The 23,246-nt window shown below is 39.1% G+C and overlaps 2 protein-coding genes across 5 annotated transcripts; one reads left to right on the forward strand and one right to left on the reverse strand.

Moving 5' to 3' along the window:
* Window positions 1–277: 277 nt before the first annotated feature.
* Window positions 278–1,747, reverse strand: xcr1a.1 (chemokine (C motif) receptor 1a, duplicate 1). Its single transcript, XM_030727988.1, has 2 exons — window positions 1,710–1,747; window positions 278–1,521 (listed from the first exon to the last, which is right to left on the reverse strand). Exon 2 carries the CDS (start codon window positions 1,502–1,504, stop codon window positions 470–472), a length of 1,035 nt encoding a protein of 344 aa, XP_030583848.1. The 5' UTR covers window positions 1,505–1,521; window positions 1,710–1,747; the 3' UTR covers window positions 278–469.
* Window positions 1,748–3,099: 1,352 nt separating this feature from the next.
* fyco1a (FYVE and coiled-coil domain autophagy adaptor 1a) lies at window positions 3,100–22,065 on the forward strand. 4 transcript variants are annotated; one of them, XM_030727666.1, is made up of 19 exons: window positions 3,118–3,236; window positions 3,979–4,022; window positions 5,268–5,382; window positions 6,029–6,135; window positions 7,942–8,067; window positions 8,760–8,866; window positions 9,483–9,626; window positions 9,780–9,873; window positions 9,985–12,489; window positions 13,035–13,127; window positions 13,892–14,010; window positions 14,092–14,259; window positions 14,901–15,053; window positions 15,435–15,664; window positions 16,059–16,212; window positions 17,596–17,682; window positions 18,132–18,342; window positions 18,997–19,106; window positions 19,264–22,065. In XM_030727666.1, exons 3-19 carry the CDS (start codon window positions 5,322–5,324, stop codon window positions 19,337–19,339), a joined length of 4,545 nt encoding a protein of 1,514 aa, XP_030583526.1. In that variant the 5' UTR covers window positions 3,118–3,236; window positions 3,979–4,022; window positions 5,268–5,321; the 3' UTR covers window positions 19,340–22,065. The 4 variants fall into 4 exon arrangements, with proteins under 4 accessions (XP_030583525.1, XP_030583526.1, XP_030583527.1 ...); XM_030727664.1 differs by having other exon boundaries at window positions 3,128–3,236; window positions 5,271–5,382; XM_030727665.1 differs by lacking the exon at window positions 3,979–4,022 and having other exon boundaries at window positions 3,100–3,236.
* The last annotated feature ends 1,181 nt before the right edge of the window (window positions 22,066–23,246 follow it).

The raw sequence follows: 23,246 nt of genomic DNA on the forward strand, positions 1-23,246 counted from the left end.
ACCTGAATGCTGATAATTTTACAAATGTAATCTTGGGTAGACTATTATAATATACAAGGATTTTTGTCAGCATTACAACAAAAAGAATTTTAACTTATCAACTCATTGCATGAATTCACAATTACAGTAAGTGAAAACATCTCTTTGACTAAATGAATTTATTTTTACATCAAATAAATTTATTTAACAATCCAAGTTATATATCCTATACAGATGACATCATAAAAATTTAACACAGACAGACACACACACACACACACACACACACACACACACACACACACACACACACACACACACACACACACACACACACAAGCAAAAGGCTGTCTTGGATTGCAGCTTGCGGTATACTGTGACTGAGTTATGAAGCAATTCCTATGTTCTTTAAATTAAATGAATTTTTTGCACACTGGGCTTGGGGGAAAAAATCAGTAATGCAGTTCATGCAGGAAAATGAACTGAGCAGCTAGTACATCGATCCATGTGAGACAAAGTTTTGCATTCTAGTCTGCAGTTCCTCAACTGAACTTCGTCGGATGACTCGATGCAGCACTGACTTTAAATGGCTCCTGAATTTGACACCAACAAATGCATAAAAGACTGGATTCAGGCAGCAGTGGGAGAAAGCAATGAGCCGGCACACGTAGAATGCATAGTCGAGCTGGATGCTTGTTTTGCACTCATTTAACCCAGTCACCCCATGAGCAGGCAAGACCCTCAAAAAGATTACAACATTGTATGGCACCCAGCCAATAAAGAACACAGCAACTATGCAGAAGACTAATTTGACTGCTCTGTTCTTCGTGTGAGATCTTGTTCTTGTGATTCTTTCCAGTATTTGAACATAGCAGAAAGTCATTACTGCAAAAGCAACTAAGAAGAAAGCATTCTGTTGGAGGACACCAACAGTTTCCCACAGTGGATCACTATATTCACAGCCCTGTGAATGTTTGTCTTTGTGGTGGACCGAGGTGATTGAGCTGAAGAGTAGGGAGGGCATGGCTGCTGCAGTGCTGATTATCCACATCAGAACAGACAGAAACACCCCGATAGAGCGTTTAGGTGTGCCGAGGTCAGAGAGAGGATGGACCACTGCCAGATACCTGTAGACAGTCATGATGGTGAGGAAGAGGATGCTGCTGTAAAACCCCGTAAAAAAGACAAAAGTCACAATTTTACAGAGCACTTCAGAAAAAACCCATCCCCGGACGTGGTAGATGGCCCAGAAGGGAAGACCGGTGGTGAAGACGAGGTCAGAGATGGCCAAGTTGAGGATGAAAATGTTGGTTAGAGATTTAAGGTTTTCATACAAAGCCAGGATTACAAGGACAAGGATGTTTCCGGTCAGGCTCAGTATGATCACAAGAGAGAAGAAAATTGGAATGGCAATGGATCCAAATATGACCACTTCACCCTTATCACAGAACTCATCCTCATCATAGTCAGAGTCATAGCTGAAATTGAATAGATCATAATGGCTGAAATTGGTTGTAGCATCCATTTCTGTCAAACTGGCACCTAGAAAATAAATATGTCTGTGACTTTTGTGGCATGTTTTCTTTATGATTCAAAAATAGTATTCTTAAAAAAAATATTAGAATCAAATTGGCACCTAGAAAATAAATGTGTGTTACTTCAGTGACATGTCACAACAGATTTCTCTCTATGAGTGCAAAACAGTATTGTAATGATAATAAATAACGTACCTCTGGCTTGATGAAATTGATCAGTTGTGGGATGAGAAACCTTCTGCAGCAACTCAACTACGAGTATCCTTTACAATCAATGACAGGTTCCATTTTCTGTTCTTAGTTCTGTTTTTGTGGCCACACCTGTTTTATTTTTTTTATTTATTTATTTTTTTCCACATATCTGCAAAATTGAATTTTCAATGAAACTTTCTAAGCATAGATCCAGAAAACTTTTTTTTTTTTGGAGTATCTCATTAGGTTATGCAAAAAAATATAAGACCCCAGGATGCATTTGTATTAGATTTTACAGTTGGAACTGTAAAATGTAAATACAAACAGAATGCAATGATTTGCAAATCTCATAAACCCACTTTATTCACAATAGAACACAGAAAATTGATCAAATGTTTAAACTGAGAAAAATGCACTCTTTTGGGAGCGTGTTGCTCAAAAATCTGCATATACCTTTGAACATTTATGGTGCCTTTCCGTATGTACAAGCTGCCAATTCCATAGGCACTAAAGAACTGCACACATCAGAGATGCAGGCATTGGAACTGACTGCTGACAACAAGCTTGGATGGTCATTCTCCTCTTTTTGGTCTCCATGTTTTCCAAAAACAAATTTAAAATTTTGATTCAACTGACATTCAATTTATTTCTTCAGCAGAAATCTGAGACTGGTTTAAAATTCAGCATGACCACAAGCTGCTACAATTCCGGGAAATACAATGAATTTGCAGTTTGGATGAACCAACACCTTTAGAAGTAAGAACTGTAACTCACTACACTTTCACTTGTGCAAAACATTTCATGAGGGTCAAAATTCATGTAACCGATTCTCCAGTTTATACTGTTGTATGGATCAATAAAAGAAAATTCAATTTTTCATTCTTCGTGAATTAGCACATTTCCATTAGCCCTCATGGGTTTGAAACTCTCATTTCCCAGTTTGTAACACCTTTAAAAAACAAACAAACAAATAAAACATTCCATTTCTAATTTCCAGTGCTCTAGTGAAGCTGTTATGACAAAAATAAATAAATAAAAAGTACACGTTAGAAACAGATTTTTTCTGAGTGGTAATGATGAAAGAAATCCTAAATTAGATATCATAATTTCTGTTCGCCTTTACACCGCATCATTATTAAAAATCATCTTTTTCAAATATGTGGAATGTCCCTTCAAGAAACGCAGGCCTGTGACTTTTTGTTTTGTGGGTTTCGTTTTTTGCTGGGACATTCATATATATTCACTTAAGCCTGTTACAATCACAAAGCCGCCCTGTTGACAAATCAACAAAGAAAAGTGGGACACTAGTTTACGTGGATCACATGACCACACTGTTTGCTAGGCAACCTAACTTACTATCCACTGTGCCTCTATATCCCGCCTATCAGCCCCACCGTGATTGGTCGGGAGCCTGAATTTCGATTTCTCAATGGGCTGTTTGCCTGTCAATCGGGACACATCCAACAAGTTTGTGTGCACACATGAAAGGCTCTGAGTTGGTTGTTATGGGGTTGACTTATACCTCCGAAAGTATGTCAAAGTTATTGTTATTTTGTTATTTTGTCACTAGCAACTATTTAGAAACATATCTTATTATTTAAGTTAACTTGTCCTACTGTTGTCAGTTATTTTCAAAAATGTCTGTTAAACGTATCGAAGCGAAAGTAACGTCACCGTGACAAAAACACAAAAGTACGCGTTTAAAAGCTTCAGCTGTGAGCTAGGTGTTCTCATCTATAGTTATGAAGTTGTAGAGTGGTGATAGTTAAAAGTTGTGTAATTGCTACCACTGTTTTCAACTCTCAGTACCTTGCTCAGATATCCTGTAAATCTAACGTTAAACTAAAACGTACGGTGACTACACTACAAACGCTTGTTGGTTGCCATCTTAGTGCGTGCTGTCTTATATTTCCATTTACAATATGATCACATACATAACGTCTAAGGCACATACGATACTTAGAACAAGTACAGTATCCACTACCTGCTGTAACTACTACCTCTGATAGTATGATTCAGTGTTACAATAATGATAAATCTTCTCCTTGGTTATTTTTGCAGTCATGTATTGTGGTTCTAGGGGTTTTATGGACATCTCAATAGTAAATGCTACAAGTTGGCATAGGCTGCCAGCATGCCATGCCTAGGAGGTTTACCCTGTGTGTGACCAACAGACCCTTGGGATCATCAGTCTTTAGCAAACAGTACAAATCTTGAATTTGTATACCTTTACAGTTTATTCTTCAAATTGTTTTGTACCTTATTGTTCCAGTTATCTGAGGCCTGTACTGCAAAGCAGGATTTCATCTTACACAGGTAACTTCAGGTTTAACCCTGGGTTGTTTGCAAGAGGAAGGTGGTTCACTTCTTACTCGGGTATATCACAGTATTAACTTATGCTGTGAACCTAACTAATATGGAACCTAACCTGCTCCAGTGCAGTGTAGGTTCCATATTAGAGATCAAAAGGTATGAAATCACTTCCTACTGACCAACCAATTCTCCAGAAAATAGCATCACCACTCCTGCAAGGTCCCTTGGACCTGTGTGCTCAGATAGGAGGTTCTAAAACTTTTTAATAGCATCTAAAGTCTTTGCGTTTCCCTAATGAGCATCAGTATTGACTGTAGAGTTTTAGAGGCAACTTTGTTTCTTTTATTCCTGTTGGCTGTAAACAATTTTAAAACAATTTTATTGTTCCATTAGCGTTAATAATTGAACCAAAAAAGAGACTTGCTGACCTTATATCAAATTTGCACATAGCCTAAGCCTACATTTGAATTCTGTTTTTGTATTTATTCTTCACCGTTACACATCACCGATGCTGCAGCTGAAAAAATAAAAACTGCAAGTGTCCTTTAAATATTAATAAAATACTCTATTATAATCCAATAGATTGTCCCGTGTCTAATGATAGAGTTGTGATATGGATATGTCTGTTTACTTAGTCTGCATTTTCTTTTCTGACTTCAAATAGGCTAAACTTTATTTCCTTTTTCCAGTTTTACTGACCAAATCCCTTAAAGTGCACACTTTTAATATATTACTTTATAGTGTGTTTCTTCACACACACACTACTTTATTTAACCTTTTGATATTTTCCCATAGTACAGTTTCACCTTCCTTTTTCAAAGGAAGGTGAACAATACAATTAAACTTATCAGTAATTGTGATTGTCAGTTGCTGGCAATGCCACTCCTTTTATATAAACATGCAAGGAAAACCTTGGGTTAACTTAGTGAGTTGATAACCTGCTTATCCTGATTGCCGGTGTTGGGGTAGGTGAATCCAGATAACAGAATCTTGGGTATGTAGAACTTGCTTTGTAGTGTAGGCCTCTGATTAGGCTGTTATTAAACATCTGCTACCTATGGTATATACAGTGCTCTGTCTCAGGCTGTTGTACATCTGTTAGATTAAAATACTGGCCTAAGCTGCATTTCCTGCAAAGATTTTGAGAAGTGTACCCATCATCACATGCATTTTGTGTGAATCATAAAAGAGTAAAGAGGCAGCCATGACCCTCTTTTGTTCTGAACTGATTCTGAATTTCTGATTCAGCAGACTTGATGTGACCCTGTGACCCCTGGTTGCCAGGGAGCAAGCGGTGGGGCCATGGCTGCGGGGACTAGGGTCGAGGAGAATCAGCTCCAGAGGATTATCCGAGATCTGCACGGTACGTCAGCTTTATGCGTGTGTGCTGTTTGTGTGTGTGTGTAATTACACTGGCAGCAGTCCGTTGTTAACTGACATGGCCTGACTGAGAAGAAGAGAAAGAAGAGTTAGCAAGTTGAGATTTCAGGACCTCCATCTCAGAGTCATCAGAAAGGGTTTAACAGAAGGGGACTATCTGACGTGTGCTTGCCAACAAATCGTTTGGAAGCACAGGCATCTGACCTCATGTTTGTGTAGTAAGGGTGTGGTGGCAGTCTCTGTCAGTATGCAGCGAGATAGAGAATGTGTGCTGAGGGTGCATCCATCACGGGTGTCCTTCCAGTTTTTGCGATGGATAAGAGGCAAGTTTTTATATAAAAAGGGGCTTTACTGGAAGAGGGTGGTAGTAGAGTCAGCGTTTGTATTTGTGTGTGTTTGCATGTGTTAACAAAAAGTACACATTGCATTCACACATTTTCCTGTCTTAATAAATTAGCTGAATGAAGACATGCTTCTCCTTTCTGTTTTGGATAAGTTCATTTAGCATAAAATACATTAACAGTCCCCATTAGATACTTGTGGCTTGTGCATTTGTCTACTTTACAAGTTAATCTGCTTACTTTGTTGGTGATTGTTCTTCAATTTTTAATTTTTTATATCTATTTCAGAGTCTGTCGCAGAGCTTGCAAAGGAATACAGCGAAACTGGGGAGCCAATCACCGATGACAGCACTAATCTCCACAAATTTGCCAACAAACTGGAGTACCTGCTGCAGGTGGGGTTTTGGTTATGCAGCTAACCAAAGAGTCACACATATTTGAAAACACTGAAAACAATGGACAGGAAGTTAATTCAGTGAACAAACATAACATTTTTACATGACAGATGACTCATTGATCTTATTTGTCCCTAACTAGTGTCTGTAAATAATTATTGTTTTTTCCATTTGGCTTCTCCAGGCACTGATTTGAATCATGCTTAAAAATTATGCAGCCTTGATATAAAAACTCCTTTCCCCAGGGAAGGTACAGTTAGGTACAAAATTAATTTAATATTGCGTCTGTACACTGTTACAGTGGATTTTAAACAAAAAATCAAGATGTGATTGAAATGCAGACTTTCAGCTTAAATTCAAGGGGTTTAACACAAATTTAGCATTAACTGTTTAGGAATTACAGACATTTGCATACCTAATCCCTCGTTTTCAGAGCCTCAAAATTAACTTGTCAAACTAGCATAATTGTTAGGATTTTTTTTTTATTACTTGGATAAAACACTTTGCTCTCCTGAAGTCTAGAACCCACGAATATCTCAAATGCTGTATTTCCTCTAGGGCTGCAATGATTCCTCGAGTAACTCGAATAATTAGATTTTGATTGTGTACTTGTGTGCGTGCGTGCACACGCGTGCGTGTGTGTGTTGTGGTGCTCACTGTGCTGAGATTTTCAGCTGTTAGCTGCCAGAGCGGATCGCTATGACCACAGTTTGCTTGCAGGTGCTGGTATTAGCACTAGTGACCATTCGGTAACGACGGGAATTCCCCAGTCACCCATTCGGTACCGAGGGGCTCCATCAAAATATTTTTTATGGAGCCCCTCGGTACCGTCTAGGTCTATTTTTAGTCGCTGATTAGCGACTAAAAATAGACCTGCAATAGAAATGTATTTTGAAGGGCACATGTGAGAAAAATCTGCAGTAAATCTTCGGAGCTTAAAATATGCAGATGAACTCTTAATAAGACAACAGTATTTCTTAGCCAATTACGCGATTAATTGATGGAATAATCAATTACTAACATAATCAATAGTTGCAGACCTAATTTCCTCCCTTCAGATGCTCTGTTAGGAGTTTGCTGTGGCTATCTTCAGTTGCTGCTTGTTTGTGGGTCTGTGCCTTCAGTTTTGTCTTTACCATCTGCCCTATTGGACTGTATATTGCATGCTCTGTTGGGCTGAGTTCAGGTGACTGACTTGGCCACTGAAGAATATGTCATTTCTTTGCCTTGAGAAACTCAAGGCAGAACTGGGCAGGTAGTTTTACATGTTTCTGTCAAACTCTTATCTGGCTGTTCAATTCTTGTTGTAAACATAATGTATTAACATTTATAAAGGCATCTCTTGATTGTAGACTTTAACAATGATACACCTACTCCCTCGAGATTGCTCTTGACCTGGTTAGATGCTGTGAAGTTGTTTTTCTTAACTATGGAAATAATTCTGTCATCATAAATAAAACTGTAGAAGAAAACTATTTATCAGTCAATTGCTTGATTAATTTTGAGCCTCTGAAAATGTGGTGCTATATATGAGAGTGGCTGTAATTCCTAAGCAGTTAATGAAGTACATTTGAATTAAAGCTGAAAGTCTGCACTTCAATCACATCTTGATTGTTTGATTTCAAATGCCGTGGTGCTGTACAGAGGCAAAACTACAAAAAGATGTGGCTTTGTTCTACAGCTTATGGACCTAACTGTATACTTCTTTCATCATCTTTGCTGATGTGGACATCTTATACAGATTTCAATTCCGGATACTTTGGGTGCCATGTCTCTCACTTACAGTTTCTGATATGTCTCTTTCAGTTTGACCAGAAAGAAAAGACCACATTTCTTGGCACAAAGAAGGACTACTGGGATTACTTCAGTGATTGTCTGGCTAAGATCAAAGGAGCCAATGATGGTATCCGCTTTGTGAAATCCATCACTGAGGTGAGATTTGTTAAAATGACACCACTAAAGCCAGTTTCACAAATGCACTGCAGTTCTGAACTTTCCTAGACATCACCAGATTGAGGTGTCCAAAACAGTCGGGTCAGATCTTAAACCCCCGTGACCCTGCAAGCTCCCTGGTACTAAATCTGTATAATGTCTGAGTGCACCCATGTGAGAATAGAGCCGATAATCATCAAGTGAATTCATGAAAATGAGTCGGCATCATGTGTCCTCCCTGCTGCGCTCTTTACTCAGGCAGCACTCTACTCTAAATTATCCCTGGTTGACTATCTCCGGTTTTGTGCCAGCTCTGAGGAACGGTAACCAGATGTGTGATTACATGGTGATATTATCAGATAGGCCCCTAAAACATTTACATGTTGGCTACATACTGTTTTGCCACAGGAATTTTTGAATTGATGCTTCGGAATCTGCTTTGCCATATATGAAATCCAGGACACGTTCTAGTGCTATCAGTATTGTTAGTGTTGCATTTGTGTTTCATTTTATACTGTTATGTGCATCATTACTTTCCAAACTGAGACTACAATTGTTCATTTTGATTTTTGGCAAAGTTTAACAGGTGCATATTTTTTCTTTGTAGTCTCACTGCAGTGACTCCCTGCAATGTAAATAAGTATTGGGTTTTTAAAGGACTGTGTGTAATCATCTCTGCTTTGCTTTGACAGCTAAAAACCTCTCTGGGGAAGGGAAGAGCATTTATTCGCTACTCCCTCGTGCATCAGCGACTGGCTGACACACTGCAACAGTGCCTAATGAACCAAAGAGTCACCAGGTAATCCTGTCAATGCCCGGTGTAGTTTCTTTTTGATGATTATTTATGCTGACATTAAAAAGGAAAAAAAAACACATTTAAATTGCCAAATTTGTTAAAATTGAGTAGCGCCCATAAACGCTTGCCTGAAATAGGCCAGCTGGTTATGGTTGACACTCACGGAAACCGAGTCCTTATTTTTGCTTTCAGAATCAGATTTAGTTTTTCTGTTTGGTGTAGTGTTTGATGGCATCATTTTCTTCTCTGTTAATGGAGCTTTGGTAGAAGCAGTACTCTTAGGAAAGAATAGTAGAATATGAGTTATTAGGTTATTGTGAAGTAAGAAATTTTCAAATAGGTGCGTGTGGTGCTGTAGATCTATTTTAGTGAATGGAAAAATGCAAACCTCGCAGGAGCAATCTTAATTTTAATAAGAAATACGATTGTTTTTGATGCCAGTCTATTTACTACTGTCTAAGCTGCTTAATTAAAAAAAAACTCATTTCTGGTTGACATTTCCTTTCCTTAATTTTTATTTTAACAGAATGTTATTAAACCTAATTTTTTAGACTCTTTTATTGTTTGTTGTGGTTCTGCTGTGCCCTGCTGTGAACTCTTTCTCATCGCTCTCCCGCAGTGACTGGTACTATGCAAGAAGTCCTTTTTTGAAGCCCCACCTTAGTGTTGACATCATCAATCACTTGTACGAGCTCAACGAAGTCCAGTTTGATGTGGCATCCAGAGGCTATGACCTTGATGCCTCCTGGCCAACCTTTGCAAGGTAACAAACAAGATAAGTAATGGAAATCATCTAAATCGCAAAGAGGATTTAACAGAAATGAGTCATGATATAGCTCTTCCTTTGACCCTGCTTAGTCAGGTTGTGTTTCATTAATCAGTGTTTGCAATAATTGAATTCTTTTCTAATTAATAGAAGGACACTGGGAAGTGCAAACTCACCTGGCCATATGTGGAAGCCGCCCAGTCGCAGTTCCAGTATTAACAGTTTGGCCAGCACTTACTCCCAGGTAACTGACGTTTCTGTTAGAACATCATTTAATTTTGTACTAACTTTGACATGATTACAAGATTTTCATTATTGCTTCTCTTCTTCTGTTGTTTCCCTTGAAACCATGAAGCAAGCGTCTGAGTTCCTTTCCAGCCCTGACTATGGTCAGGGTCTGCTGAATGACCTGAATGAGTCTCTGCCTCCCTGCAGGGAAGATGTCAGCGCAGTTGAAGACCTTCGCCTAGAGCTGGATTGTTCAGAACTGAAGCAGCGACAGCTCCAAGATAAGATGGAGCAACTAGGTGAGGAGAGTGATGAGCTCAGAAGAGTTGTTGTAGATCTGCAGAGGCAGCTGGATGTGTCACTTGCTCTCAATGAGCAACAAAAGGGCTTGCAGGAAGAATTAAAGGCTCTGGAGCTGAGAGAGGCAGCTTTGTCCAGAGAGGTCGAAGCACTCAGAACTGGGGAAAAAGCCACAGAGGCTGAGCAGCTGCTGCTTCAGGAAAAGCTGGCTGCTGCTGAAGGGAAGAACATAGAGCTCATGGCCAAGTTGGATGGGTTTCTTAATGAGAAGGGCCAGCAAGCAGCCAGGTCCTTTGATTCTGCACAGAAGATACATGAGTTGCTGGACAGAGTGAAAGAGGCAGAGAAAGGGAAGATGGAAGCTGTAGCTGAGGTTGAGGAGAAGAGGAGACAGTCAGAAAGGCTAGAGGAAGAGCTTAGAGTCAAAGAGGCAGCTGCAAAGGATGCTGAAACAAAACTTGGAGCATTACTGACATCTGTGTCTGAGGAGAAAGTCAAGTTGGAAGAAAAAGTGGAGGAGCAGTGCTGTGCCCTTGACAAGTTGCAGGGGGCTTTGTCATTGAAAGAGAAGGAGGCTAGCAATCTACAGAGGCAACTGCAAGACCTCCAAAGATCTCTAGAGGAGAAAGAGAAAGAGGTAGTAGAAGTGAAGAAGAGGGCGCAAGAAGATAAAGAAGAGATCCAGAAAAATATTGGTGACTTGAAAGAGTCTTTAAAAGCAGAAGTCGCTTCCCTTACAGAACAGCTTAAAGGAAAAGAGGCAGAGCTCGCCTCCAGCTGTGAGACACTACAACAGCTACAAGCCAAGAACCAGAGCCTGATTACAGAGAGGGACAAAATGAATACTAGCATTGCTGAGCTAGAGGGGAGCATCAAAGAACAAGCCATGAAGACAGAAGACTACAAGATGCAGTGCTCCAATCTAATGGAACTAAATGAGAAGCTACTGACCACAGTAAAGAAAAATGAGGAGCTGAAGAAGGACATGGCAGAAAACAGATCAGGGCTTGAGGCTGAATTAGCAGCTTTAAGGGCTTCTGAGAAACAACTTAGAGGCCAGCTGGATGATACCAAGATGACAGTGGATGAAAAAGAGAAGCGACTGCGTGAAGAGAACTGTAAGCTGGATGAAAGTCTGCAGCGAGCCACCATGGCTGCAAAGCTCTCAGAGACCACAACAAAGCGGCTGGAGCAGGAGAACCAGAGTCTGAGGGAGGAGCAGGACACTGTGAAAGCAGCTCTTGACCGCATGCAGGCAGACTTGAAGAATGTTCACGGGCAAATTGGAGAGTTGGAAAAAAACTTGGGAGCTTCACGCAAGAATGAAGCCAGTCTTCAGGAACAGCTCCAAATCAAAAGGGCCCAGTTTGAGAGTAAAGAGAATGACCTTGTTAAGTTGCAGTCCAGGCTAGAAGATTTTGAGGGCAAGGAGAAGGAACTTGAGAATGCCAAAGCTAATGCGGAAGCCACCTGTGCTAAACAGGCAGAAATGATTGAAAGACTGACCTCTGAGAAACAGGTGATGGAGATGTCTCAGTTGGAGAGGAGTGCAGTCCAAGCCAAGGAAAATCAGGAAATAACAGGGAAAATAGCTGTGGTTGAAGGTCAGTTAGAAGTTAGCATGAAAGAAGTGTCCAGGCTCCAGGCGGAGGTCCTGGACCTTAGGGTGCAGGTGCAGAGATCTGAGGAAGAAAAGCTAAAATCAAAAGCACAGCTGGAGGTGACAGAAGCCCAAAGAAATGAGCTCAGGACTCTGACTGAGCAACTTAAATCCCAGGCAGAGGCACTGAATCAGAAGCATGTTGCAGAGCTCATGGAATGCAGAAAGAACGAAGAGGCGCTCACTGAAAAGCATGACCGTGAAGTAGCTGCCCATGCTGAGCTAGCTATATCTGCAGCTGCCATGCGAGAAGAGTTGTCCACCCTCAAGGCAGAAAATAGTAGGCTGGCTTTAGAGAACAACGAGATACGTGAGGGTTTGCACAGGGCAAACACCGAGATGGCAGAACTGGGGATGACCATCTGTAAGCTCAGCACAGAAAAAGAGGAGGTCAGAGAGAACTGGGAAGGAAATTCTGCAAAGATTACAGAGCTGGAGAAAGATGTAGAACGACTAGAGAAGTGCATGGAAGAACTACAGCTGGAGAATAACAGTTTAAGAAAGGAGCTAACACAGAAAGAAACACTTCCACAGACTATCATGAAGCTCCAGGAAGAACTAGAAAAGACAAAGAACCAAGTCCAAACCATCAAGGACCTCAGCCGAGAGGAGATGGCAGCCAGCAAGTTCCAGATGAGCTCAGAGAGCATGAATTATCAAGTCCAGATAAAGGTGAGATAAATAAACTTGTTGATCAGATTTGTATTACACTAAGGAATAATTCATTTTAACAGTCATAGGGATAGAAATGTCAATCTGTCCATTGCTTTGCTCAGAACATCTAAAAAAAAAAATTACATGACCCATGACCTCATGTGCTCGAGTGGATTAAACCTAATGATTTAGGACGTCCCCTAACTTTCCCTTCAGCAGTACCAGTTGCCAGTATTAATTCAGATTGAGAATATTTTGTATGCACGTTTCCTTCAGGTATTCTCTTTTTCATCTAGAGCTTTGACCAGATAAAATTTTAGTTTGTCCCAACACTTTTGATTTATGATCAAAAATATTCAGCTCCAGCTGTACTTTGTGTTAATCACTAATGAGCACTTGAGGCTTTTTTTTTTTTTAGGTAGCACTCTAAAATAAGATGTTGATCAGCAACAGTATGTCAGCACTGTTATTGTGAGCTCATTATCGTTATTGTAAGCTCATTATGGTTTAGTTCAAAGTTACCATCATGGCTATGAATCCCTTCTCGTACTCTCACATTTCAGAGTTTGAACGAACAGTTGGACAAGGTGAAGGCTGAGCTGCAGGAGGAGCAGAGAAACAAGTCTAGCTTGCAGACTAAAGTGTCTGAACTAGAGGTTTGTATTTTTCTAACGCAGTGATTTATGGTTACAACACAAGTAGATACAAGGTGATGGTGAAATTGTGTAATCTCTCAAAGATAGATGACCTCTTTTTTTTCCTGAGTCAAAAGAAAACTGCTAATGAGAGAAGACTGCAGATAGTCAAAAGAAGCTAAACACCACAGAATATAACAAATTTTGATGATTTGTTTAATACGGTACATATCTATAGGCCTGAGGAGATTTTTGAAGTCACTTTTACTTTTATTCTTTTCACAGATAATGACACCTTGATTATAGGACCAATTTTCCTTTAGTTGGAAAAGTGGAATAGATACAAAACCTCTGTGGTTCTTATCAAATAAATGGCTTACCCAAGTATACTTGAGATCATAATGTTCCTCTGTTGTCTAATGCAATTATAGGCTTATATTACAGAATTTTGTTTGACACGGGGTTCTGTTGTTGCTTCTATTTATGTGTCTATAACACCTCTAGTGCAAGAAGCCTATGAAAAACATGTTATAAATAGGGTGAGTTTGATATTAAAAAAAAATCCTTGTGCAAATAAAACACAAAGATTTTAGAAAATTTTTCTCAAGTTTGCTAAATTCAGCATATTTAGGAGCCTTAAACAGAACTGAAAGCAATTCAAAAACAGAAAAACAATGCAGTCACTTAGATTACTGAAAAAGTCTTTTTTCCTAATGAATTATATACATATATATATATATATATATAGATGTGTGTGTGTGTGTGTGTGTGTGTGTTTAATGAAGGCTGAAACTGAGGATTACTTGCACCTAACTGGCGAGAAAGATGCTCACATCACAAAGACAGAAGCAGCCATTCGTGAGAATGAAAGCGAGATTCAGCAACTCAAAGATGCAGCAACCAGGTACATTCATGACCAGTAATACTTTTAAATTCCATCTTTTAATGGAGAGAGAGATGTCAACTCATTTTCTTGTGTCTAAAGTGCTGAAGAAGCGCTCTTCGCTGCACAAAAGACCTGCGAGGAATTAAAGGAGAAATTGAAGACAACGGAAGCTGACAAACAAAGCGAGTATCTGAAGATGACTGCAGAGATCGATGACCTCAATAAAACCAAGACCACCCTTGAAGAGCGGCTGATCGAGCTCTTAAAGTATGACCATTGTCTCTTAAAGCTCTGTGTAAGGCTGCCAGTTCCAACAAGGAGAGAAAATTTTAGTGAAGAAGGGTGTCATTAGGTCTGAGGAGCAGGGTGAGAGGAAAAGTCTTCTTTGAATGTTGAGCTAAATTACTGAGATTGGATGTGACAGAAATCCTTTGATGGAGACGAGAGCAGGGAGAGTGTTGGTGAGAGACTACTGACATAAACAACAGCTTTTTGTGCACCATTATTCACTGTATTCAGGAACCTCAAACACTTTCTTTCTCTGCATAGAACGAAACACAAAAACAGTGATTCATTCGACTCCCATGGGATGTGCTCACATTATTTCTTCCTTTTGTACTCTTTTATTTGCATGTCTTCATTATCTGTCTTAATTGCATCATTTTTGAAGAGATAGTCAGAGTTGCAGTTTGTTTTTTTTTTGCATAAAAACAGTCCAACTGGATTTGTTTTTCAGTTATACCCTTTAATATACACGTTAATCTTTATCAGATTACAATTTTAAGTTGCAGTTGAGTTGAATCCATTCCAGGAGAAACTTAATTAAGAGGTTAGACTGATTTTTTTTAAGACAACACTGAAAACAGACAAACAAGTCAAACAATAGTCTTTTTTGTGCTTTACATCAGGGACAAAGATGCTCTGTGGCAGAAGTCAGATGCTCTGGAGTTTGAGCAGAAACAGCGAGCTGAGGAGCGTTGGTGGCTGGTGGATCAGGAGGTCAAAAACTGTCTCGACTGCAAAAGCCAGTTCAATTGGTGGACGCGCAGACATCATTGCAGGTTTGATTTTACACCATCCCATTTCATCTCTGCATTTCCTATGTCAGATATCTATATCAGTATTGAATGAAACAAATTGCATGCATAAAACAGACAGTTCTATGCAGTACCCATTGAACAATTATTTACTACAAACATCTATTTGTAAATATTAGCTGTTAAGCTCAACACTTAATCCTTTACTTTCACATTCATGAATACACTATCTAACAAGCCTTTGAGCAGGTGACACGTGTTCTTTGGAAAGCTCTTGTTATTTCTGTGCATAATCTGATAAGATTTTTAAACTGCATGTAACATAGAATCAATAATATGTGTTATGGTTAAAAAAAAAAATATATATATACATACACATTTAAGTATTTAATTGTAATATTTTAGGCTTTGTGGCCGCATCTTCTGCTACCACTGCAGCAACAACTATGTTATGACCAAGCAAAGTGGGAAAAAGGAGCGCTGCTGCAGGGACTGCTACACCCAACATAGTGCAGTGGTGGAAAGGTTCACAGCGGCAGAGCTAAGCCCTTCAGATGTGCAGCCTCCTCCACCCGGAACTGGACCTCAACCACCCACTGAACCAGTTCCATATGTACCAACTCCCAGGGTAACAGGTGAGAGGAAGAAACATGTTTACACATTAAATGCACACATGGACCAGAGGTTTATCAATGCACTTATCTGGTCATCACTTTTCTTTTTTTCTGTAAACATGTAAGCAGAAGTGAAAAGACTGACCTTGTTATTTTTGCGGAACAAGTACAGAAACCTTTATTTTTGTACAATAGACAAATGGGGAAGGTGGTGACATTTCTGTGCAGAGAAGTACACAGTTTTACTCTAATAAAAAAAAAAAAAAACCCTGCATAATTAGTCTCAAAATTAAATTGTAAAATTTTTTCCTGTTACATGGATACATATTTTTTAATATACCGTAATCTCCACATTGTTCTTCTCCACGTTGTTCTCCATTGCATTTCAGTCACTGCTTTACTGATTCCTTCCCAGTGTCTGATCCCAGTAGCAGACTGGAGGATGGAGCTTTTGACATCATTACAGAAGAGGAAGTGAATGGTGTGTACGACAGTGATACTACCTCTCAGACCACTGCAGGGTCCCTGGAGGGAGAACAAGACCGCAGGCATCCAGGAGCACTAGATTTGTGAGTGCAACGTTTATGAGCAGACAAAGCAGAGTGGATGTGGATGAGTCATTACTCTGCTTGTTGTTTTTGGAGTCAGCGTGTTACTCTGTCATTAAATGGTCAGGCTCCTCAGGTGAAACTCAGCTGGAGAGATCAATCAGTGAAAACACAAGAAAGGACAGTGCTGAGCGCCATCAGTGCATCATCTTCATCATCTTTCTAAAACACAGAACATCTTTGTGTGTCTCACTTTTTGCTCTTAGAAAAGACAAACATGGCATCAGCCTGTTTGTTAATGTAGAAAAACTGCTACAAAACTCTTCACACATGTTCCTCCTCACTCTCTCCCGTGGGTCAAATTGTAATCATTGATGGACTTTCCCTTCAAAACAATATTTTGATGTTGAATAATTTGATGTTGGGTGGTGTTATTTTTTTTTTTTGGTCAACGTCTGGTCCTGGTTGAAAAACCTCTTCAGTCTTGTTAGACTTTCTAGCAAGAAAAAGTTTGTGTTTAAGGATTGTTTTCCACTATCTCTTAATCAATTATAATAAAATGAAAAAACATTCTTGACAGCAAGAATGAAAAGAAAAAAAATGCACCTCAATGGTGACTTGAACTCACAAGCCCATTTTATATCCTGTACAAGTCCCATCTCTGGGTTTATGATGCTGACATTAGGGACAGAGAAGTTAAATTCACCATGCAGCAACCGAAGCAGAATTTAAATGTATAAAAAATAGCTTAAAAGTGTTTATTTAAAAAAAATTTCATTGGAATAATTTGATCTGTATTTCTCACTTTGTAAGAGACACTCTGACTAGACCTCTATTCTACGTGGAAATAACATCAACATCCGTCCTTCTGCGGTTCAGCTTTTGCAGTCGCACCGCAACCAGTTGTGACCAGAGGGATGACGTTGGGGTTTCAATCATGTTTACTGGGTTGTGTTTACAGATAAGAAAAAAATTAATTAAGGTGCCAGATTACTTTCATTTCCTGGAGTGCACATTTCTGCGTACTTATGGTTCTTGCAGTTCAAAAACTTTTACACAAAGCACTACAGCAAAGATATGAGGTTGCTCAAAACCAATGTAATTGCTAGTGTTAACATTAATCATTTATGTTTGGGTGAAATGAGGTAAAACGTGCAGAAATGATCCATTAGATGCAAAAGGTACTGAACCATGGGTAAAAATCAGAGTCCCTCTTAAAAACGCATCTGATGTTTGAGCATGCTCCAACAGTATTTTAAAATGCAAATTTGAATTAGCTACACCTGGATGGTGTAGAGTTTTATTGTGATGCAAGTTATTTTGTTTAATATATCTTTGCCTCTGAAAGGTTGCACAACAGTTTTCATAACTATTGTTCTCTGTGGATTGTGTCGGATTTTGCAGAAGCACAGGAGAAGTGACCCCTGATGACGAGCAAGTTTCCACTGTTCAGGATTCAGAGATCAACCTTCTCAAATCGGGAGAAGTCACGTGAGTCTTCATATAATGGTCATATATTTCATACATATTAGATTAGTGGTGCTTTAATTAAATTAGCAGGTCTTTAATTAGTCACTAGCTGCTACATTAACAATATCTTAACAGTTTATGTGGGTATCAGGTATTTGCTAATAGTTAAGCAGCAAACATTAATGTGAGCACCAGCTGGGTTAACATTTATAACTGTTATGATAACTTCAGTGTTGTTGAAATGGAATTATGAATTATGAAATTAAATTACTGACTTCCTGTAATTCTTCATAAAGACCGGGGTGTCAGTCTTTAAGATGCTTCACAGAGTCAAGTATGCAGCCTACGGTGCTGATAAATAAAACAGAAACAAAAAACAAGTACGGTTGCATTTTCAGAATTTTGGTATTGAAAGGTACGCTAAGTATCGGTTGTGGTAACATCCCTAATCTTAAACGTTATCATTGCAGGGTGGCTGTACCTCTCAGCATCGATGATATCTCTAAGTTTGGTGACAGTTCCAGGGAGCTCTTTATCAAGTCCAGTTGCTACAGTGTTATTACTATTGCTGTGGATGACTCTGGGCCAACTATAAGCTGGATGTTTTCCTCCGAGCCCAAAAGCATCTCCTTTAGCGTGGTTTACCGGGAATCTACTGACATTCCAGTGCAACAATCAAAGGTATATGCAATTTGTAGTGAGCTTGGGAAATCCCTGTCTCCTTTTTTGTTTATCTTCATGTGGGCCCTCTAAGTACACAGTCTAGAGGTGTCAGCATGTGCTGATCTGCAGTTGCTTTTTTTTTTGGTAACATGCAAAAAAGCAACTGTTGAAGTGTTGCTTGTTGATTTTAAATTGAAGCACATCATAAGGCTGAATAAAAGGCTTTTCAGTTGTTACAAAACTCAAATACTCCACAGTCACAGGTGATGATTTAAAAGCAGAGGTTATCACCAGACACAACAGGCTGAACCTGCGTGTGCTTTCATGGCCACCCCCTACAGAAAGCAGGGTCTTTTTGCTTCATTTTTCAAACATTATTGACTGAAGAAAAGCACTGCAGGTAGGCATTGTTGCTCAGCAGGCTGACGTGCACATTCTTTACTTAAAATGTCAGGGGTTTTAAATCAGTTATGACCTTTCATCTCACATTCACATCAACTTCCTCCCTTTTTAGTATTCCTGATTTTTTTTTTCTTTTTTTTTTAAGAAATTTGATTTAGTTCAAAGTTGACTGACAGTTGTGTTCTTTATTTAGATTTATTATAAACCCTCTGGCAGATCTTTCACCTGTATACTGAGATTTTTTTAAGAGGCCTGTGTTTCTGTTTTCAGGTCCTGATTCCTCTCACTCGCTGCATTTCTCATAAAGAAACCATTCAGGGACAGCTGAAAGTGCGGCACCCTGGCCTCTACACACTCATCTTTGACAACTCCTTTTCACGGTAGTTCACAACCATTTGTTCCTCTTTGTTTTGCAGAAGCATGCCAATTACAGAAATGCCAATGTGTGTGGCAGCATTTCCTGTGTTTGGCTTTTAACTGCACATCTGTTTCTGTTTTGTTTTGTTTTTTTTTTCAATCAAAATTCTTTTTCAACAGGTTTATCTCCAAGAAAGTTTTCTACCATCTGACCGTGGAGAAGCCCATAATCTATGATGGAAGCGACTGCCCCTGAAGTGCTCACAGGTTGCCACAGAGGCATAATCCTGATGTCACTGTCACACCTAAAGGAGAACTGGCATGATGGCTAATTGCTGACCACTTCTCTTTAGTGTCCCAAACCAAGTATATTTTTCCAAAAAATACTCTATACCATTTAACAGTGCAGTGTTGGTGTTTTGTGATTTGCTCATTGGTAAACTGTGGCCTACGTACAATGTTGTCAAGTTATCATGAAAGGATTTAGAAGGAAAACTATTTATGCAACTTTAAAAATTTTTTTTAAATATGCACCAAGTAAATATGCATGCCTTTAGTTCATGTATTTTTAGTTGATTAAGCTGTTATTTCTCTTGCCAAGTTTGGTAGTTTTAGTTTTACTTCTCTTTTAGCAAATATTTTATGTTAGGGATTGCAGGTAACTATGAGTAACAGTAGTATGAAATTTGACTGTTCATAGGCAACAAATACAGATGAGGACAAAATTTTTAGTGCCCCATGAAATTTTTTTTAAGTATTTCCCAAATGCTGTTACACGGAGCAAGGAATTTTTGACATAGCTTTTCCAAACAATGTCCTTCACATATCCTTCCTTCCACCTTGACAAGATTCCCGGTTCCAGATGCACTGAAGCCTCCGCACAGCATAAAATTCCCACCTCTGTGTTTCACTGTAGGGATGATGTTCTTTGGGTTGTATGACTCTCCCTTCTTTCTCCAAACATATGCAGCGTCTCTGTGACCAGAGACCTCTGTTTTTTTTTCTTGGTCTGCAACCTAGCAGTCTATTCCTACTACAGCTGATTTGGCTAAGTCAATGATTAGCGTCTTGGCAGATGTTCTGGGGGTCTTTAAACACATCTCTCACTACCTCCGCCAGGCTTGTACGGTACTGTGTGGCTCTTTGAATTGATGATACTTCTCTCCAGTTCCTGACACTTGGAAATGCTGCGAAAACTTTGTATATCCAGCTGCTGCTTTGAGAGCATCGACAATTCTTTTTCTTAAGTCTGAACTGATTTCTTTTGTTTTTGGCATGATGCTTTCTCAAGTGAGAGCTCAAACCCTTGCTGATGTTTTTAAATTGCATTTAAATTGGAAGATAACCCTCAGTTTTAACTTGCTTTTACAGGCTTTGAGCATTACAAAGTTGAAACACATCGTTGCACAGCAGTGGTTTGTCCTATGGCTCAATGAAAAGGTCTGTTTTTATAATATTGACCCTGGTTATTTATTTATTTTTTTAAATTAGTATGTTATTGTGTGCAACTAATAATAACGTATGCTTTCTAAAGAAAACTAGTATGCTTAGAAATGCTACGTGGAAAACGCCTTGCTCTGTTAAAAAAGGACCTGGGAAAATTTTGACAAAAACTTTAAATTTCATAGACGGGCTAATAATTTTGTCCTCATCTGTACCTGCAAAGATTGTCTATGAAGACCCAGGATGATTTATTTCTTTTTCTTTCTTTCTTTCTTTCTTTCTTTCTTTCTTTCTTTCTTTCTTTCTTTCTTTTTTTTAATATATATTTTGAGGTCAGTTTTAAATGTTTTGTGCAATCCTTAAACCAGATGAAATTTTGCAGACAAGTAGTTTGCTTGTGGCTTTTTCTTTTGACTTTTCTGACCATGATGTCAGCACTGTGGCAAGAAAGTAGCAAAACACAAAGAAATTTAAGTGGCCTGGAAAAACACAGTTCCTGCTCCATGGCACAGCATGAGCACTTTGTGCACATCTCAGGAGTTAGAAACACAGTTGCCCTTTAGCGGGTATGTGTCACAATTTTGTTTTTATAAAACTTAAAGAAAAAAGAGGAAGAAAACTGCCATTCTGCTTTCTATGTATGCAAATTATGGAATAAGGTGAAGTATTTGTACCTACTAATACTTTACCTTAGCCCGCAGTAGTAAGTAGTTTGTTTTTTAAATTACTTTAAAGTTTTATATTAATTGTGTTGCTTTCATAAGTGAACTGACGCACGAGACACGTAAGGCTTGTAGGACACAAAAAAGATACACTAAATTTATGCTGTTTCTTCTCCATATTGGTATCCAGGCTGCGACTCTACATGACTGTAACTTTAAGTATATTGCTGACGATTAACAGGCTACTCTACTTTCAAAGTGCCTTGTAATTCTAATTGCCAGGGAATATTTTGATGTTTAAATGATACATTTTCATTTTTGTCGTCTTCTGTAGAAGCTTAATTGAAGTGGTGTCTATCTCTGGAATCTTTTTGTTTTAGCTCTGGATAATATTTTGTTTTGATTTTACTCTTAGTGATGAAATGGATTTGAATATTGTGTGCTGTTCATTTCATATATTTTTTTCTTTTTTAAGCAAGGCAAGGCAATAAGGAAAAGCATCTTTGGTCACTTTTGAACACAACCTTACACTCTGGGGCAAGCGAGGATGCTGCTTTTTGTAGAGGCCTGTTTGCACTACAGTCGGATCGAATTTTTTTTATCTTTGATGGATGGGTGGAATTGGTGCAAATTCTATGCAAAGCAGATGTTTTCTTTACAAAGCTGCACTTTGTGATAAATATTTTAAAACTGTTACAAATTAAATGAAAATCTGTTCAGTTTTTATTATTGTCAACAATTCACAGGGATATAATTTTTCTACGAGCTGTTTTTGAATGATTGTTTTGGGGGAATAAAATATGTGGTACAGTGCTACAGAGACTGAGTGTAACTAAGACCTGTCTGTAAACATGAATAAAATGAGAGTGGTGATGTCTCTGACAGCAATAATCTGTGTCTGGTTTAGTGTTTAACAGCCTGGAATGTCATAACACTACATCCAGGTAGATTTACTTTATATTGAATGAGTCTAAAGGGGGAAAAAAGCTTTTTATGTTTGATGAGTAACAACAGAAAAGCTGCAGAAGTTTGTTCCCCTGCCATAAATCCTCATGAAGTGACGGAGGCTATACTGATTTGGCTTTGCAAAACAAACAAACAAAAAAGAAACAAGGGAATTTAAATGTTTAAGATTAAATACACTACTCAAAAAAAAACAAAACAAAAGGGGGACAATCATCACAGTATATCACAAAGTTCAAGTTCAGGGATATCAATCTATTTAGGAAGCATAAACCATGGTGAATCCATTTCACCTTTGGTGCAAATGAAAAGAACAACAGGTGCCCTGGAGGGTTAACAAGAAGATATCCACCAGAAAAGGAATGGCTTTGCAGGTGGTGGCTACACACCATTCCTCCTGGCAGCATGTGATGGTACCTGTAGCACATTCAGGCTGGACAAGTAGTCCACATCCTACATCCAAATCCTGCTCTCCCAACAACACTGATACCAGGAGACGGGTTGTTAGAGTAGAAGTACTGAACAGGGTTGTAGAAGGGTATCAGCCCAGCAGTAGGACTAATATCTGCTCCTTTGTTAGAGGAGGAACAGGAGGGGTACTGCTAGAGCCCTACGAAATTAACTCCAGCAGGCTACACATCCATGTTTCTGACCAAACAGTCAGAAACAGACTGAAGGTCCCAATATCCTTTACTGGGACCTGTGCTCACAGTCCAGCACAGTGAAGCTGGACAGGAATTTGCCAGAGAACATCAGAACTGACAGGTCTGCCAGTGGCTCCCTGCTTTTTTTTTTTCACAGATGAGATCAGGTTCACACTGAGCACATGTGACTGGCATGAAAAAGTCTGGAGAAACCATGATATCTCCAGACTCCGTCTGTTTCTGACAGTTCAGTCAGACACATGCACAAGCAGCCCATTAGCAAACGTACAAGAGTGAGACACAGCAAACCTTCTTGCGATAGCACGTATGGATGTGCCATCCTGAAGAGGCCTGGCCTTCCTGTGCAACCTGAACGGGCTGCAGGAACCATCTCATGCTACCAGCAGTGACGAGAACACAAGCAAAATCTAACAAGAGAAAAATCAGGAGA

Source organism: Archocentrus centrarchus, chromosome 4 (assembly GCF_007364275.1).
Source record: "Archocentrus centrarchus isolate MPI-CPG fArcCen1 chromosome 4, fArcCen1, whole genome shotgun sequence".
Lineage (NCBI taxonomy): Eukaryota > Metazoa > Chordata > Actinopteri > Cichliformes > Cichlidae > Archocentrus > Archocentrus centrarchus.

Bases quoted from the DNA above. Each gene is read 5' to 3' on its own strand.
- xcr1a.1 (XM_030727988.1), bottom strand. From the start codon at position 1,504: ATGGATGCTACAACCAATTTCAGCCATTATGATCTATTCAATTTCAGC.
- fyco1a (XM_030727665.1), top strand. From the start codon at position 5,322: ATGGCTGCGGGGACTAGGGTCGAGGAGAATCAGCTCCAGAGGATTATC. The intron at 12,490-13,034 runs GTGAGATAAATA...CTCACATTTCAG, and splicing joins ATTATCAAGTCCAGATAAAG to AGTTTGAACGAACAGTTGGA. The intron at 13,128-13,891 runs GTTTGTATTTTT...TGTTTAATGAAG, and splicing joins CTAAAGTGTCTGAACTAGAG to GCTGAAACTGAGGATTACTT.